Source organism: Phaseolus vulgaris, chromosome 10 (genome assembly GCF_000499845.2).
Source record: "Phaseolus vulgaris cultivar G19833 chromosome 10, P. vulgaris v2.0, whole genome shotgun sequence".
Taxonomy (NCBI): domain Eukaryota; kingdom Viridiplantae; phylum Streptophyta; class Magnoliopsida; order Fabales; family Fabaceae; genus Phaseolus; species Phaseolus vulgaris.
In genome coordinates, this window is record NC_023750.2 from 33,213,612 (window position 1) to 33,230,816 (window position 17,205).

Sequence of the window (17,205 nt, forward strand, 5' to 3'; positions counted from 1 at the left end):
TGTCCCCTGCAGTAACAATTTCAATATGTTATTTTACGCTTTAACGTGTTCCTTTTTTGTTTCAAAATCACAATTGTGACTAGGAAAGAGAAATAATTATCTTTTTCTCTCTCCTTAACCATTGACTGCTTTTATGGTTATTGACCAGCACGTTTATGTCATTCATGTGTGGATATCCTAACTGATTTGATATCTTGATTGTGCAACAGATTTGATTTGTTAAGTTGAAATATGTTTCCAATATATTCTTACATCATTCAAAACTGCACTTGTTGTACTAAATAAAGAATCAAATATGTACTGCATTTGTTTTCATTGATTTTGTTTTTAAAACTCGTGATCCTTAGAATCTGAATTGAACTCTATATAAATCTGATCTATATCAATTACATTTCACAGTCTCTCATCTTTGTTATAAGCTGTCCAGGTTAAAATCTAATCCTCTATGATTTTTGGTTCTGTTATTATTGCTCATATAAATTGCATACTAACTCTCTTTCTAGTTGGAACTGCCTATTGGTGATTAGGTGCAGGTAACAACATACTAAGCAATGGCATCCTCTTCACACAGAAAGAAGAAGTCCAAAGAGCAACCTAACAGCAGCCAAGGTATTCTGGAAAATTGGTTTGCTGGAAATTTTGAAGTTGTGACAAGGTTCATACATGAGACAAGCAGAAAGCAAATCAATGTACCTAAGGTGCTGGAATTCTCATGGTTGAGAGAAGAAAATCTGACAGAAGCAAGAACTCTTTTCAAGCATCAAAAACTGAAAAGTTTTCTGGAGATGACTGGAAATGTTTATCCAGACCTTGTGAAGGTGTTCTATAGCAATCTTGAACAAGATGGCAAGAATCTTGTGTCCTATGTGAAAGGAGTAAAGCTGAAAATCACTAAGAAATTTGGAGCAGTGTTGGTGGAATCAAATACTCAGGGCTGAAAGTGAGCAAAGGGAACACTGTTGGAATACAAGGATTCAACAAGATGCAATTCTATAGAAGCTGTGTGAGGAACCCTACTCAACCAGTGGCTAGATTTCATGCAGGTAGCTTGACTTTAATCCCAAGACTCTTAGCTCACATCATTGCTTGGCAACTCACTCCTAGAGGAAGCAATCGTGTTGTTCTTCATGAGGAAGACCTGATTTTGCTGTACTGCATAATGAATCAGCTTAAGGTAAATTGGGTAAGCACTATGGTGGAACACATGCTCAAATCCACAAGGCTCCCTGATTATCGCTTTCCATTTGCAATATTTGTGTCCAAACTAATTGATTACTTTGAAGTGGATACTACAAATGAAATGAATGATACTATTAAAGCAGCAAGTGAGATAGACAATTCTACACTCATGAAAATGGGATTTCACAAGGAGGATGATGGCTGCATTTTCAGAAGAAATGTTGCCCATAGAGCTGAGCATGAAGCCTCTAATCATGGAGATGGAGAGGAAGAGAATGTTGGAATACATAGGGAAGATGAAATTGTGCAGGTTGCAGAAGCATCATTCCATAGGATGCATCATTCATCATCTCACAGGGTTGAATCACCAGCTCAGCACATGCACAAATCACCAATCCACTCCTTCAGGAATTAAGATGTTGTTGCCACAAATTACAATGCATTGGTTACATATCAAGCACCTGAATATAGAGGTGAACCTCTATCAATGTTTGAAAGACAGGTTCTGGACAGGTTGGACACACTCACAGATGATCAACAGACATATTTCAAAATGTTTGTGTTAAAGTGTTGTGAAAAATCAATCTGTTCATTCTAAAATCAATATGTTCTTTTTCCTCTGATAAACTGAAAAACAGTTTGTGTTTGTGAAAATTTTATAACTTCAATTCACCCCTCCCCTCTTGAACTTAGACATTAATAGACCCAAAAATTGGTATCAAGAGCTAGGGCTTGTCTTTTGCTCAAGTGTATGCATTATGTCTGAGTTTAAAATGCCTTTTGTTGAAGGTACGTTTATTAATAGACCTCCTATGTTTGGTGGTATGAATTATGCTTTCTGGAAAATTAGAATGAAGATCTTCATGGAGTCTATGTCATGGGTATTTGGAATGTAGTGGTCAGTGGACCTTTTATACCTATGTAGGTTGTTAAAGATGAAACAGTGAAGAAGCCTTGGTCTAATTGGAGTGAAAGTGAAAGGAAAAAGGCTCAATATAACTCTCTAGCCAAGAACATCATCACCTCTGCATTGAATATGGATTAATTCTTTAGAGTGTCCCAATGCAACTCAGCTAAAGATATGTGGAAAGTACTGGAGGTAACCCATGAGGGCACAGATGATGTGAAACGTTCGAGGAAGCATTCACTCATTCAAGAATATGAGTTGTTTAGGATGCAACCAGAAGAAAGCATTGCAGATGTGCAGAAACGGTTTACACAAATTGTGAATCATCTCACCGGTCTTGGTAAGGTCTTTGACAAGGAAGAGTTCAACATAAAGGTGCTGAATTGCCTTGATAGGAGCTGGCAGTCTAAGGTAATAGCAATCTCTGAATCCTGAGATTTATCCAAGATGTCTATTGCTGCACTCTTTGAAAAATTGATAGAACATGAGCTAGAACTCAAAAGATTGAAAGAACAAGAAACAGTGGAGAAAACAGTGAATGACACCCAAATTGTGATGGACAATAAACCCAAATATTAAATTTATTTTCATCTTGTTTGGCAGGCTTAGCATGGTCCAAGCAAGCCTGACAACAATCAACTGCACTATCTTTGTGGTGAAGTAAGACTCCATCTCGCCATGAAGCCACCATAATTCGTATGAAGTTGAGCATTGCATTAAGGTGGAAGGGGTCTAATGAGAAGAACTTCCTCTAAAGAGAATGCAAACTTAGTATAGGTAGAACTAACTTTGTGCATGGAGAAATATGTATACACTTCTAGATTCTAACAAAGTGCACACATGATGAGTGGTTAACAGAATCTAGTTAAACCATTTTAAATGATAAACTATAACTGTTTAAGCATTACTCAAAGACTAAAACTTACAAAAGATTGTTAGAATTAGAGGCCTTAAACAAGAGGGGGGTGAATTTTTTTTTTAAATATTTTCGCAAGTATTGAAGGTAGAGTAAAAGACAATGAATAATCAATCAATTAAAAATCTGTTAAGCCAAAAAGAAAACTGATTTTAACTTGATTCCAGAAAATCAACCGGTTGTTTTTGCGAATCAACCAGTTGTTTTTTGTGAAACAATCGATTGTTTATATCAGCAGTATTGAAGGTAGACTAAAAGACAATGAAAAATCAATCAATTAAAAATCTTTTAAGCCAAAAAGAAAATTGATTTTAACTTGATTCCAGAAATCAACCGGTTGTTTTTGCGAAACAATCGGTTGTTTATATCAGCAGTATTAAAAATCAAAGCTAAAGTAGTTTAAAGAGTGTAAGGATAGAGAGATTCACATGAGATGTTTATATTGGTTCACTCTTAACCAAGAGCTACATCCAGTCCTCATCTAACCACTGAGAATTCACTAAGTAATCAAACATTGATTAAAAACAACACACCAAAATGGTGATCTTGAACCCTTCAAGAACACACACCACCTTTGGCAATACCCTTTAAAAAATAGGGCCACACAACCAACCTGCTAGGCAAAATCAACACTTCAGTTCCTTTCTGAATCTGCCTCAGTTCAGCAGCCTTCTGTAACACACAAAAAAAAAAAATTTAGCAGTAAAATAAATAAATAGAAACTTGGAAATAAATACTACATTGACATTTATAAAATTTAAATGACACATAAAAGAAAGCATCGAAGCATAACAGATGAATTTTCGAAGAGTGATGTTAGTGGGTGCTGCAAATTTGAGAGAAAAAGTCGTCGGAGATTCCTCGATTAGCCAACAAAATGAATGAATCCCTTTTCTTGTGCATGTGTGTGAGGTTTAAAAAAAAAAGAAACCACAATGTCACACCAGAGACTCACAACTGAATCATAAAACAGGGGAACGAATATAATTAACTCTAACATTAGAGAGAGAAAAAAGAAAGGAACAAGGAAACAAAATGCAGAGGTTGAAGAATTTACCTTTGGTCCTTGTCGAAGAAACTAACATTGTCGCAAATAGGGCTTTGAGGTCAAATATGAGATTCTAGTGAGAAAGTCTACTCAGGTGACCTAATTTATCGAGGAAGGAAAGAAGCCAAAAATCGAAGAAGACTATCCGATCGACAAATGCGTGCTTCGATTGTAGCAGTGTTGAATGAAGGGCGGGTTTGGAACCACACTGGTAACTTGAAATGTGGTCCCGATGTTTGATTCTCAAGAGCGGATTTGGGAGTAGGTTTAGCAGTTCAAAGGGATTTTGGATTTAGAAAACGCTTTGGTGGACGAAATTTGGGATTTAGAATTTTTCAAGTTTTGATTTTTGCTGGAACGTGTTTAAGGTTTTGGTTTTTAATAGAATAAATTACACACTTTTATCTACAGAGATTTTTTTTCTAACTTTAATAGAACTTTTAGTATCATTTTTATTTTATATATGTTTTTTAATTTTGTATGTAATACCTTTATTTTTTCAGTTTTGTATGTAATACCTTTATTCTTTTTAATTCTATATATAATATCTTTATTTTTTTAATTTTGTAAATAATATTTTTATATATGAATATAATTTGTATATAATTATTTTCGTTTCGTGGCAATATTCATATGTAATCACTTTTGGCTTACATACGAAAAAAATCTATATGTAATATCTATTTACATACTTAATTAAATTCGTATGTAAATATGCATATGTAACGCTCAATTTACTTACCGACTCAGATCTATATGTAATAGTTGGTATATAAATAAATAAAAATTTATAATGATTAAAGTCATGTCATACCCTAACAATTTCAGTGTAAAAAAAATTAACAAAAAAGTATTAATTCATGATTACCCTAAACAAAGTCGTATATATGTTATATATGACTTCACCACCAACATGAAAGTTGTTGGCAAAGATAGCTTCACTTAGATTTATTTATGGACATAATTTTCTTTAAAATCTGTTCATATTAAAGGATATACCACCTTTTATGGAATATCATACCAAATAATCATGCCAAACAAAAAAATATTAACACTCTCAAGTGCATTATCCAAACTCTTCACACTTACTTTTTTAGTTCAACTAAGCATATATTATTTAGGATATCAAAATCTAATAGCTTTAATATTTTTAATTTGACTCTCTCAGCCAGTATTAAATAGAGATTTCATTTTTAATCCAAAAACACAATTATACTTTTTATGAGCTTATATATATATTAAGTTTATAAAAATAAATTAGTTTAACAAAAGAATGTATACTAAGGCTAATATTAAGACTACGATAACTAGAAAGCATATATAATGCTTTGGGTTTGTTACAAGAAATCGTCTTTAAACTCCTAAATGTTTTTAAAACCATTATCATAACCTTATCACATAATCAATATCAAGAGGGTTTAACACACCCTCTAATTCATTAAAAAGTTTTAATCCATATGGTTCATATACTTTTAAAAAGTCTAAAAAGTATTTCTCAATTCTATTTTATTACTTGACACACGTGATACTATTAGAGTCATTATTGAGTACAATCAAGAATTACAAGAAAATATTTATCTTCTTTAATGATACTTCTAATAGAACTTTTAATAGCATGGGCTAAAAATGAAATTAATTTTTTGATTTTTATGCCTACGGTAATGATAATAACTACTAGAAAATAATTAAATATAAATTAATTTTAGAGATAGAAAATAATTAGTTATTATATTGATTAAATTAAATACTATTTTATAAATTAAAAAAATTATTAATATTTAAAATAGTTTATTAATAAAAAATTATAAACTAACTTTTAAATTGGTATCAAATTAGTTATCAAGATTCTAACTACTAATTATTTTAAATTTTAAAATTGATAACTAATTAAATAAAAATTTAAAAACTAATTTATAAATATAGATATGGTTATTATAATATGTAACTAATGTATAATGTCTCATATTATAACGGGCATATAAAAAATGTTTAGAAATATTATCCAAAGTAAAAGATAAGATTCACTTCTCTAATGAACTTTTTTTAGTTAAAATATCACTTGCTTTGTTGGTAAAATTTCCCCGGTTTCTATGATAATAAATATATAAAGGAGGAATTAATTGTTTTTCTCAATGTCAAGCTTTCTCATCATTAGGTTCACTTGAGTTGTTAATTCCATTTTCACTTACATGGCTTTCATTATGCAAAAGTTTCATTTGATTAATGTTAGTTTTCATGACTACCTACCTCCTCAAAAATAAATTTATAAAGAGCTTCTTATTGTAATTTAATTAACTCTTACTTTTTTTATTTTTCTTTTTCACTTCTAGATAAATTCTTTTTAAAATGCATATTGTGGAGAAATTAAATAGTAAATTAACACAAGAAAAAAAAACACACTTAACTTATAAAGAAAAAACTAAGAATAGAAAATTAGCACTAAGAAAGCAAATATAATTGAATACATGTTTACATTACTAAAAAAATCATTAAATATAAATAAATTTAAAAATAAAAAAATTATTAATTATTAAATATAAACTAATTTAGAGACAAAAAATAATTAATTATTACATTGATTAAGTTAGATACTATTTATAAATTAAAAATTATTAATATCTAAGGTATTTTTTATTATAAATTTATAAAGTAGTTTCTAAATTGATAATTAACCTTGACTACCAATTATTTACTACTTTAAATTTTAAGTTAATCCTTAATTAAATTAATGATTAATGTTATCATTAACAAATTAGTTTCTAAAACCAATTTTTCTTGTTGTAATGCATGAATATGCTAATTCCAATAGCTCAAATAAAATATTATAAATATAAAAATTATAAAATAATATGAAAATCATAAAAGTAAAATTTAAACATCGCAAACATAAAATTTTAAAAATTAATAATATCAATGTGAAAAGGGTAACAAAGACTTGGTAGGAAAATAATAAATTGTTAAAATATTTATAACTTTTTATAAATCTAAAATAAAGTTTTTGAAACCAAAAAGATGTGTATAACAGTAATAGCGTTGTTTAAGCACATTTATAAATTCCTAGTCCTATAAACACATTTTTTAAAAATAAAGTTAACCACAATGTGATTAACTAGTGATTCGTGAAGGTGAAGCAGGTACAGTTCAATTGTAGCGTGAATGAGTGAGTCATAGTGCAATGCATTGTCGAAAATAATCAAATTAGGAAATAATCTCAGATGCTATCGAAAACAGTTTAGTGTGTGGGTTCAGTTTCTTCCAATCTTTCTTCCTTTTATATCAGAAAGAAAAAAAATTGTATTTAATCAGGAAAATACAATTTAATTAACAAACTATTCCAGAAACAAAATATCTTTCAATCATCTAAACCCACTTTTCTTTCATGCTTTGTTCTTAATCAATTATACCTACTAATTTCAGATTCTCCTTTTTTGTTTCTAAATGGTATTTAGTGTTTTTTTTTAAATCAATAGTTAAAAATTCAAAATTCAAACACACTTCATATATATTAAAAAATATTTATTTCTCAGAATTTTAGTTGCCATATAGTTTATATGTTTAGAAAATTTTGTTTATTATAAATTTCAATTATATTAAAAATGCATTTATTTAATGAATACCTGGAGGCTCTGTTACTCACTACTTCACTATGATTAGAAATGTCCTGTCACTGCTTGGGATTGGCATAATGGCTCCCAACATGGCAGAAGTCAAGCTTTTGCAGCAATGGAAGTTAGGGTCCTCAAGTGGGAATCCAAAGATATAAACCCAAAAGTCAAGAATGTATAGTACCTCTCTTCATCTGTCATATTCCTACCATTTTCCCTCTTCATCACATGGTTTTGTTGAAACCAAAGTACAAAATTTGCAGTTCAGCTTATCATGTCAATACCAATCACATTACACTCATAGCTACACCATATTTGATCCACAAGTAACCATTACTTAAGAATGGATGTTCTTGTGAAAGTTAATTCAGACTATTTAAAAAAGGTACATGGAGGGGATTGTAAAATGTTGGATAAGGTCGATTATTTCAACTCTTGAAAGTTTATCGAGCAAAAAGAAGATGCATTTTACAGTAATCACAAAAAATCCAAATTCTCTGCATGCCAATTGTAGTGTAAATGAAAACCAGTCCAATTTAAAACACCATTCTAGATCCTTTTTTTCTGGAAGGATTTCACATCATCAGTCCTAAAGGGTAACAATTCTGGTTTGGTCGCCATTATCAAACAAAAGTTACCTTTTATCATTGCACTTACAAATAACTTCCTTTAGTCTTTATCCACACTATTTTCTTATTTAGTTCCTTTGACTTTAGACAATGAAGACTATAAACTATTAAAAATAAGATGGAAAAAAACTAAAAGAGACTAACATGATATTGATAAGAACTTTAACTATAGAAAAAGTAAAAAGTAAAGCTTTTACATTCATGAAGAATAAATGAGCAATTATTCTTTCCTAAATTTGTTTTCATTAATTCTTCAATTTACTAAATTTAAATCATTTCCATATATCAGGCAATATGACTGATGATTTATTGTGCAATAAATTATTTACCATATGAAAACTGCGCTATCCAATTTGTGCAGCAATTTCAGGTATCTGAATCCTTAATCCGCAGGTCGTTCCAGAAAAGAGAGAGAACAGTCCATTCAGAAATAGAATTAGCAAGTTCAAACATTCCCGAAACTTTAGACAAATTTGATCTTTGTTGTTGGATTGGGGAACTGGGGAAGAAGACATTGCTATGGAATTATGGAATATTAACAACAACAAAAAATGCATTTCTGAGGTTCTAAAAAAGAGCATATATGGTTTTTTGATGGGTAATTTTTCAATATAAATCTTCCACAGGGATTAAAGCTTATGAGTGAAGGGCTTGGCGTAGGTCCGAGCACTGATGATAAAATGATATTTTCTTCTTTCATTTCCAGGGACAGTGGAGCCTCCACTTAGCTCAAAGTAACATCATAATTACTTGTAAAAGACGCGAATGGGGCCAGGATGTGTTCGCTCTGCAACTGAAACCGATACTACCAACAATGGCAAAATGTGCATACAACTTTATAAAGTTCAAACAACCAAAAAGATAAATAAATCTTCCTTGGGTCCTTTGCAGACACTAAGGTCATGAAAATTGAAAATCTTACATAGTTACAGTCAGCAGGCACTAGACAAATATATTCTTTAAAAAGGGGCCAAGCCAAATGGCTTCAAAAGTAAAAGAAATGTTCCCTCGACTTTAAAAGACCCCAAATTTCCTGAAATTCACCACCTTTGTGTAGGCAAAGACACGTATTAGTGCCAGAATCATGCACCCAAAAAGTTCTTTCAGATTAAAAAGCTAGAAGCAGGTCAGAATAAACCAGTCATATGATGGAAAAGAAGAACCAGAACTAAACTAAAAACAGAAAGGGAAGAAATGGATCTATGCAACAAGGCATGTAACTCGCTATTTTCTCCCTTTCATTTCTGCATTAGTCTCTACAAATGGTGATCAAGAAAATCAATTAGAGTTTACCTAACACTAAAACCATACACTCTCACAAGTTAATCCTCATGACAAGAACAACCACAGACCCACTCATTCACAGATAAACACACTCACCGAGCCTTCTTCCGCCCCTTGAACAGGAAATTTGACGGCGGTGATGGTGAGAACTCGAACGGTAAGTGTGGTGGATCAGCTTCCCCATTGAGCATTCCCACAACCTCCTTCATGGAAGGTCTCTTCCCGGGGCACCTCTGCAAACACAACAAGGCAATGGTGATGCAGAGCAGCGCCTGCTCCTTATCCAATGAATGAATAGAAGTGTCAACAAGATCTAAAAGCCTCCCACTGTGAGCAAGCTGCCTGGCCCAGGAAATCAAATTGGCTCTCTCAAACTCAGAAATCGGCGATGCGGTCACCTGCAGCGGCCGCCTCCCCGCCACCAGAACCAAAAGCAGAACCCCAAAACTGTACACATCACACTTTTCAGACAATTGCCCTCCTCCACCATACTCAGGAGCAATGTAACACACAGTCCCCCTCATACTAGGGGTGCTACTGATCCCACCACTCTTAGGCACATCCCCACTAACCCCCCAATCCTGGCTATTCCTCCTCCCATTGTTCCTTATCTCCCCACTCAACCCATCCAACCACCAATCAATACTCCCTCTACTACCCTTACTCTTCCTCTTCTTCTTCTGCTCCACCCCTTCCTCCTCCCTCTGCCACCACTCCAAACCCCTCTTCTTCTTCCTATTCTTCTTAGATAACTCCTCACAAAACTCCTCCTTCCACCACTCCCTCGGTTTTCGATTCTTCTTCACCTTACTCTTAACCTTCTCCTCATCAAGAGAAGCCCACCAATCCAACCTCTTCCTCTCCTTCTTCTTACTCTTCTCACTCCCATTAACATTCACATTCTCATTCTCCACCTTAGGAGAAGAAGATGAACACGAATCAACCCATTCACTCTTGGGCCTCTCTTTCTTTATCTCACTCCCGATCCACTCCATCACATAATCCTTCACCCTCCCCGATTCCCCCCCTCCTCCACTCTCCTGCCTCCACCACCAATCCCTCCCTGAACCACCACCCTTCTTCTTATTCAAATTCACATTCTCACTATCAACACTCTCAAAGCACCCATCCGACACCACGCTCAGTTTATCACCCCCCACCGGCGACGCGTCCGAGTATTCCACAACCCTCACCGGACAACTCTCCGGCGACCGGTCAACATCCACCACACTCACACTCTCCCCTTCCTCCATCACCCCAAACTCGTCAACCCCAATCTCCGCAACCCCTTCCTTCTTCTCCTCCACCATTCCCAGATCCTCCACCGCCTTAACCCTAGCAAGCCCAAAATCCCCAATCTTCGCTCCAAAATCCTCATCCAGCAACACATTACTCGGCTTAATATCCCCATGAATCACCGGAGGCTCACACACGTGGTGCAAATACTCCAACCCCATCGCCACCGAAACGGCGACGTCGAATCTCTTCGCCCAACACATCAGCTCCGGACACCGCCGGTCCAGCAGCGCGTCCTGCAAACTCCGGTTCGCCATCAACTCGTAAACCAGCACCAGCTTCCGACCGCGCCGGTCCGAAGAAAAACCGAGCAACGAAATAACAAACGGCGACTTCAGATTCGAACACAGCGTCAACTCGTTGTGGAACTCTCTCTCCCCCTGGATTGACCCGGGCGAGTCCATCACTTTCAACGCCACAGTCTGGCCGGAAGGCAGAGCCGCTTTGTGAACCGAACCGAACCCGCCGTGGCCGAGCTTCGTCGACGGCGAGAACGAGTTCGTGGCGCGGCGTAGAACAGAGTACGAGAAACGACGCTGGTTGTGCTCGAACGGCGCCGTTCGGTTGTAAGAAAGTTTTCGGTAGAGGAAGACCGTGACGGAGACAATCAGCGCCGTTAAGAAGAGCGCACCGCCGATTGCCCCGCAGAGGATCATCTCTCGACGGTGCGAGACGACGGCGGAAAGCGCCGCGTGAGGCGAGGGTGGCGGCGGACGCGATGGCATGGTTTTAACAACGAATAGAGGGAAATGAAAATGTTAATTTTGTTGTTAACCATTCATGAGAAAGAGAAAGAGAAAGTGAATAGAGTTTTCCTTCTTGAGAAGAAGAAGTAGCAGTGAGGAGTGACTTGTTTTGTTTCCTTGGCCAACCAATATTGTGATAGATAAATGAAATAAATAAATAATAAAGTGTTGCTTTTGAAGAATAGTAATAAAAAAATACAATTATCTTGAGATTCCCCTTTTCTTTTCCTTTTTTCTAATAATAATAAAATATTAGAAAATGAGTGAGTGTGATAGTTAAACTATTGAAGAAAGGTGGAGAAATAAAGTTCAAACCTCTCATTAGTGGTGTGTTTGGAGGGAGTTGCATTGTTCCGCTCCTTCCTCCTAACAAATGCTGTAAACATATTTTACCCATAATTGGTCAAAAATCTAAAACAAACAATGTCTTCTAAATATTTCCAAATCATTCATTTCTTTCATCTCTCTTAATAAATCTTTTTTAACTATTTTTCAATACATGCCTTTTAAATCTACAAACTTTTTGGTTTAGTGCTCATTATTTGGATAATTCACAAAATCAGATGAAAAAAAATTATGAAGTGGGTCAAATTGTTTACTAATGCAACTTCTTTTAGTTATTACTTCATGTCATATGTTTTTTTACATATTTTTCTCTTAATTTATTAATATATTTTTTAAATAAAAAATTTCAACATGGTTGAGGTTATAACTTAACAACACGATAAAATAAAATTTAACAAAAAATAACATTAAAATTATCATTATATATATAAATAAATAAATAGGATTTCACTTTTGTAATTTTAAAGTTTTATATATACAAATATGGGTGTGTGTTTGTACTCTTGAATTCCTTCTCTCTTCATTAAGTTATTTCTTTCAAATTATAGGAAAAATGTATTATTTTAATATGCTTAGTTGGTGTGTTAGTGTCATAATTAAAGATATTAAAGAAGAAGGCAAAGCTTAGAGTACTATATATTAATGCTTAATTAATAGATCAAACTATCAAATGTTATTCAGATTGTGAATGGTTAATACCTTCATTTTCCAACTAAATGTTTTAATATTTTTAGAGAAAAAAAAACACCCATCAACTTTATTACTAAAAAATAGTATTATATATTAAATTTAAATAGGTTTTAAAATAATGCCATTTTTACTAATTTTTTAAACAATGTGTTCCAACTTTATGGATTATTCGGATATACTTTTTTAATTAATTGGATGTGGAACAAATAAATTATAATTATGTAAATATTTGTGGTGGTAAAAAGAATAAAGAAAAAAAATGTTGAATGATGATGTTACTGGAACTTTTGTTGGTTTTGATGACAGAAGAAAAGTCAACGAGAAAATCCCGTTGAAAAGCGAGCAAATCTCGTTTGAAGTGTAAAACACGAGCAAATGAAGTGCGCGTGGGCGTGGTGAACGTGCCCTCCCGCACGTGCTTCAAGCACTACCCATGTTCCACACACCCCTATTCATTCATTAGAATATTAATCATTTAAAAATAAAATAAATACTGCATTTTATATAATATTTCATAATAACTTTTAAATCCTAAATTTCTGATTGATCTTGTACAGAGTGTATAAATATTAAACTCTATTAAATGTATATTACTAATTATTTTAACAAAACTATTATGTGTAATGCTTCACTAGTAGTGATAGAAAAAAATAAGTGGAAAATAGAATAAAGAATAAAGGTAATTTAGTTGAAAAATACAATAAAAATAAGAAAAAACATTATTATGATATTTTTTTGATGTAGCCCATTACCGATTTAGGATTATTTTAATGTGAGATTTAAAAAAAAAACACAATCTAATATTTGTAAAAGGACTAATTTAAGTATTCTAATTTTTAGATTTTTTTAATTTTTATATTATCCACACTTATATAATTTATCATATAATTAATAATTAATTTTTCTTTCAAAAATTATTCTCAAATACTAGAAGTGTTGAAATATCAAACTTTATGCCAACAAACATTAAACTTCATCATTATTTTGCTATTTGTATATGAAAGATTCTAACAACGTAGTTATGTTCACAATATTTTATAAAATTTACATAGAATTGAGATAAAGTTTAATAAGATAAAATTATAATGATTATTGTAATAATATTTATATGATAAAATAAATTACTTTTATAGTAAAATTATAAGATAAATAATATTTTATTATATAATTATCATCAAGTTGAATTTGTTTGATTTATTGGATTTCAAAATTTCAGAATCCATTATATAAGCTAATTCTCAATAAAATAAAGTAAAAACTCATCTCACAAATATAATTGACTGATTTGTGACATAAATGATTTCACAAAATACAATCATACAAATTTATTTTCATTCAATATACATTATTAAAAACTTAATTTTTCTTTCTATTTTTCTTCTCTCTCTATATTTTATAAATTTACAATTTTATTTTTATTCTTTTCTCTAAAGACATAGGAGGTACTGATGAATATTTTAAATATCCACAAAATACTTTTCTTCACATATGTAAGGATCTAGAAAATAACCTTAGAGTAGAAGTGGTATATTTTAAATGATACCTGAATATTTTATTATTAAAATGAAAATGACATATAAATAGAAAATTCAGTTATTCAGGTTTCATTTTAAAATAACCACCATCTCTCTAAAAGTTTCCCTTTTCCTTTCTCTCTCTTCTCTCTAAGATTCTGACCTCCTCGTTCATCTGTTTGACGATCAGAGTACGCCATTAGACTCCTGAGAGCAAAGACTACAAGTCTACCCGATCAGAATCTCTTATAGAGTAAGTTCAGTTTTGTTCATCTTTTTCCTTTCCTCTCCTTTTCTTCAAGATTCTGACTACCTCGCTTATCAGTTTGGCGATCGAAGTCTGCCGTTAGACTCTTGGTAATGAACCCTATAAGTTTGCCGGATCAAAATATCAGATAGAGTAAGTTCCTTCTTGGCTCCTTTTTCTTTTGAGTTAATTTTGATCTTATTAGATTTTGTACGGGTTAATATTAGATTTTGTACGGGTTAATCTCTGTTAACTCAAGGTATATATAGTTAGATTTTGATTAGGACTCTGTGGTGCAGGTTAATTACCTTTAGCTTTTGGGTAGATTTGGAGCTCTTAGTGAGCATAAGCTAAAGTTCAGGTAAGGGAAGCTAGTCTTATTATTTTCAATAAAATCCTAGATTAGAAGATTCTGGATGTGGAGGTGACGTGGTCACCAATTCCAATTATTTTTGCTTGCAGGATTGTCTCTCTTAAAGAGTAAAATAATATATTGACTGGAATGGTTGATTTTGAATCTGTTATGAGAATAATTTGTTGAAACTGTTTGTGATTGAGAATTGAAAGTGTTTGAATGATAATATAAATGAGTTGAACTATTCCTTTTGAATATTTTGGTTGAATTACTTGAGATGTTTGAATGAGAAGTGGTTGTGTGATTTCAGATGATGGTTGATTTAAAGAGCATATATTTGGAATTAATTATGTGTTTTAAGTAAAGTTTGAGATATATTTGGATTGTTTAGAAAGTATATATATATATATATGAAGTGATTGAGTGGTGCATTGATATGTTAAATGATGTATGTAATGAGGTTAAAGTGTGATCAAGACGTAGTATTTTCAGGAAAGGAAATACCATGTTGAGATTGTTATTAGGGTGTATTGATTTGTGAGTGTCCTGTGAATGAGACGATCCTGACTCTACTGATATAATGGAATCAAATAGATGAAGTTATTCAGTTGGTGAGAGTCGAAGGAGGTCCATTTGGCTGATTCTGAGCTTTGAAAGAACTGATCAGAGCATATCAAATGGATTTACCCTGTCATATGAAGATGACGAGATATTGAGATAATTATGTGCATGGCTGTGTGGGTTTCACAGCAGTAGTATGACAGGTGCAGGTCTCTGGATGCTAATTTCAATACACGAGTCTTCCGGAAGTAGAGTCAAGTGTCTATGTGTTGTGAGTCAGTAAAAGTCTGACATATGAAAAATGAATTTTATGAATGTAATAGACACTTGATGGTTTGAGAAATCATATGAGAATTGATGAATTATGCTTATTAATTTGAAATTTAAATTATATCAAAACATTTTATATAGATAGCTTACTCTGTTATTTGTTTGTGTTTGTTTCTCTAACTGTGATGATCGTGTATTTACACGAGAGCAGATGAGATTGCAGGTAATAGAGCTCCTCAATGAGCAGCAGAAGGATTAGATAGATTTAAATTGAATGCTTTGTTTTGTTTTGTTTTTAAACTTTTTGGATGTATATATTAAATCCTTATGAAGAGGGATATATTTTGAGATACAAATATGAGAAAACAATATATGTTTATATGTTAATTAGATATTGTACGTTAGTTAGATATTGTACGCATATTTTTTTTATTTATTTTTTAAAAAAAAGTAAAAGTTAGGGATGTTACAACATATATAGTGTATAATTCACTTACATTAGGATACTCTGCACAAAGTACATTAATATTTATATTTAAATTTTCTTGTAAAATAAAATATAAAAAAATTATTAAAATAATTATATTTCAAATAAAATGTAAACTAAAAGAAAAATATTACTTTTAACAACCGAGAGATATGAGTTTACACAATTGTAATTTAATTAATATAATTAAATTAATTCATTTTAAAAAAATAAGATATATTTTTTTAATTATTAGGTTTTAACAAATCATGACTGCAACCAAAATGGTGAAATGAGAAAGTGATTTGAAGGAACCAAGCACATGTTTGAGTTATGAGAATGAAATGCTTTAGCATAAAGCAATATCCATGGCTTCACTCAATATCACTGTGGGTGAACCAGACTCAGATCAGAAAAAGGGTTGACTTTTCAACTAATATCTTCTTTTTTCTTCCTCCTTTTTTAATACCTTTTTCACTTTCCTCACTGTTAAGTTATCTAATTTCAAGATAAATTTATGAATATATTTAATTTAATAATTCAACAAACAATCTCTTTCTATGTCTGCCATAAAGTCTAATTAATAAATAAATAAATAAATATAATATAATGTTTTTTTTTGTTTTTTTATAATTAAATCTCCATTGACCGTTTTCTAGTGTGTATTATGTTCAGTCATTATATAAATACAACAGTTTCAGTATTTGTAACGCAAAGAATCTCAGTTACATGTTTGTTTCTCACCTCGAATAACTCAAAATTTCAGTGTTATGAGTTCAGTTTGACTGAAATTTAGACGGTTTCATCACAAAAATAAATGTTTTACTTATCAAATTTTATATTTTAAAAAAATTAAGTGTTAAATTAATAAATGTTAAGTTTTTAGGTTATTTTGGTATATAAGTTAGGAATATAATTCTTTAGTAATTTATTGCATAAATTTCATCACCTATATGATGTTTACTTTTGTTTTTATTTTATAAAAATGTAAAGTTGAGATGAATTTGATAGTATTGTATTGTGTTTTTAATAAGTTTTTTTATATATATGATTTTTTTATCTGATTGCATGACAATAAATTAATCATGACTATTAAAAATAAGCGTTGATACATAATAACTTAAAGACGTTTATGAGCAAATAATTT

General features: G+C 31.9%; 1 protein-coding gene across 1 annotated transcript; it reads right to left on the reverse strand.

Annotated features, from left to right (window-relative positions):
* Positions 1-9,119: 9,119 nt before the first annotated feature.
* On the reverse strand, positions 9,120-11,814 carry LOC137818833 (receptor-like serine/threonine-protein kinase At2g45590). The gene has a single exon (XM_068622458.1). The coding sequence runs from the start codon at positions 11,587-11,589 to the stop codon at positions 9,661-9,663; it is 1,929 nt and encodes a 642-aa protein (XP_068478559.1). The 5' UTR covers positions 11,590-11,814; the 3' UTR covers positions 9,120-9,660.
* Between the last annotated feature and the right edge of the window lie 5,391 nt (positions 11,815-17,205).

What these genes read in the sequence shown, in the direction of transcription:
- LOC137818833 (XM_068622458.1), bottom strand. Translation starts at nt 11,589, where the DNA reads ATGCCATCGCGTCCGCCGCCACCCTCGCCTCACGCGGCGCTTTCCGCC.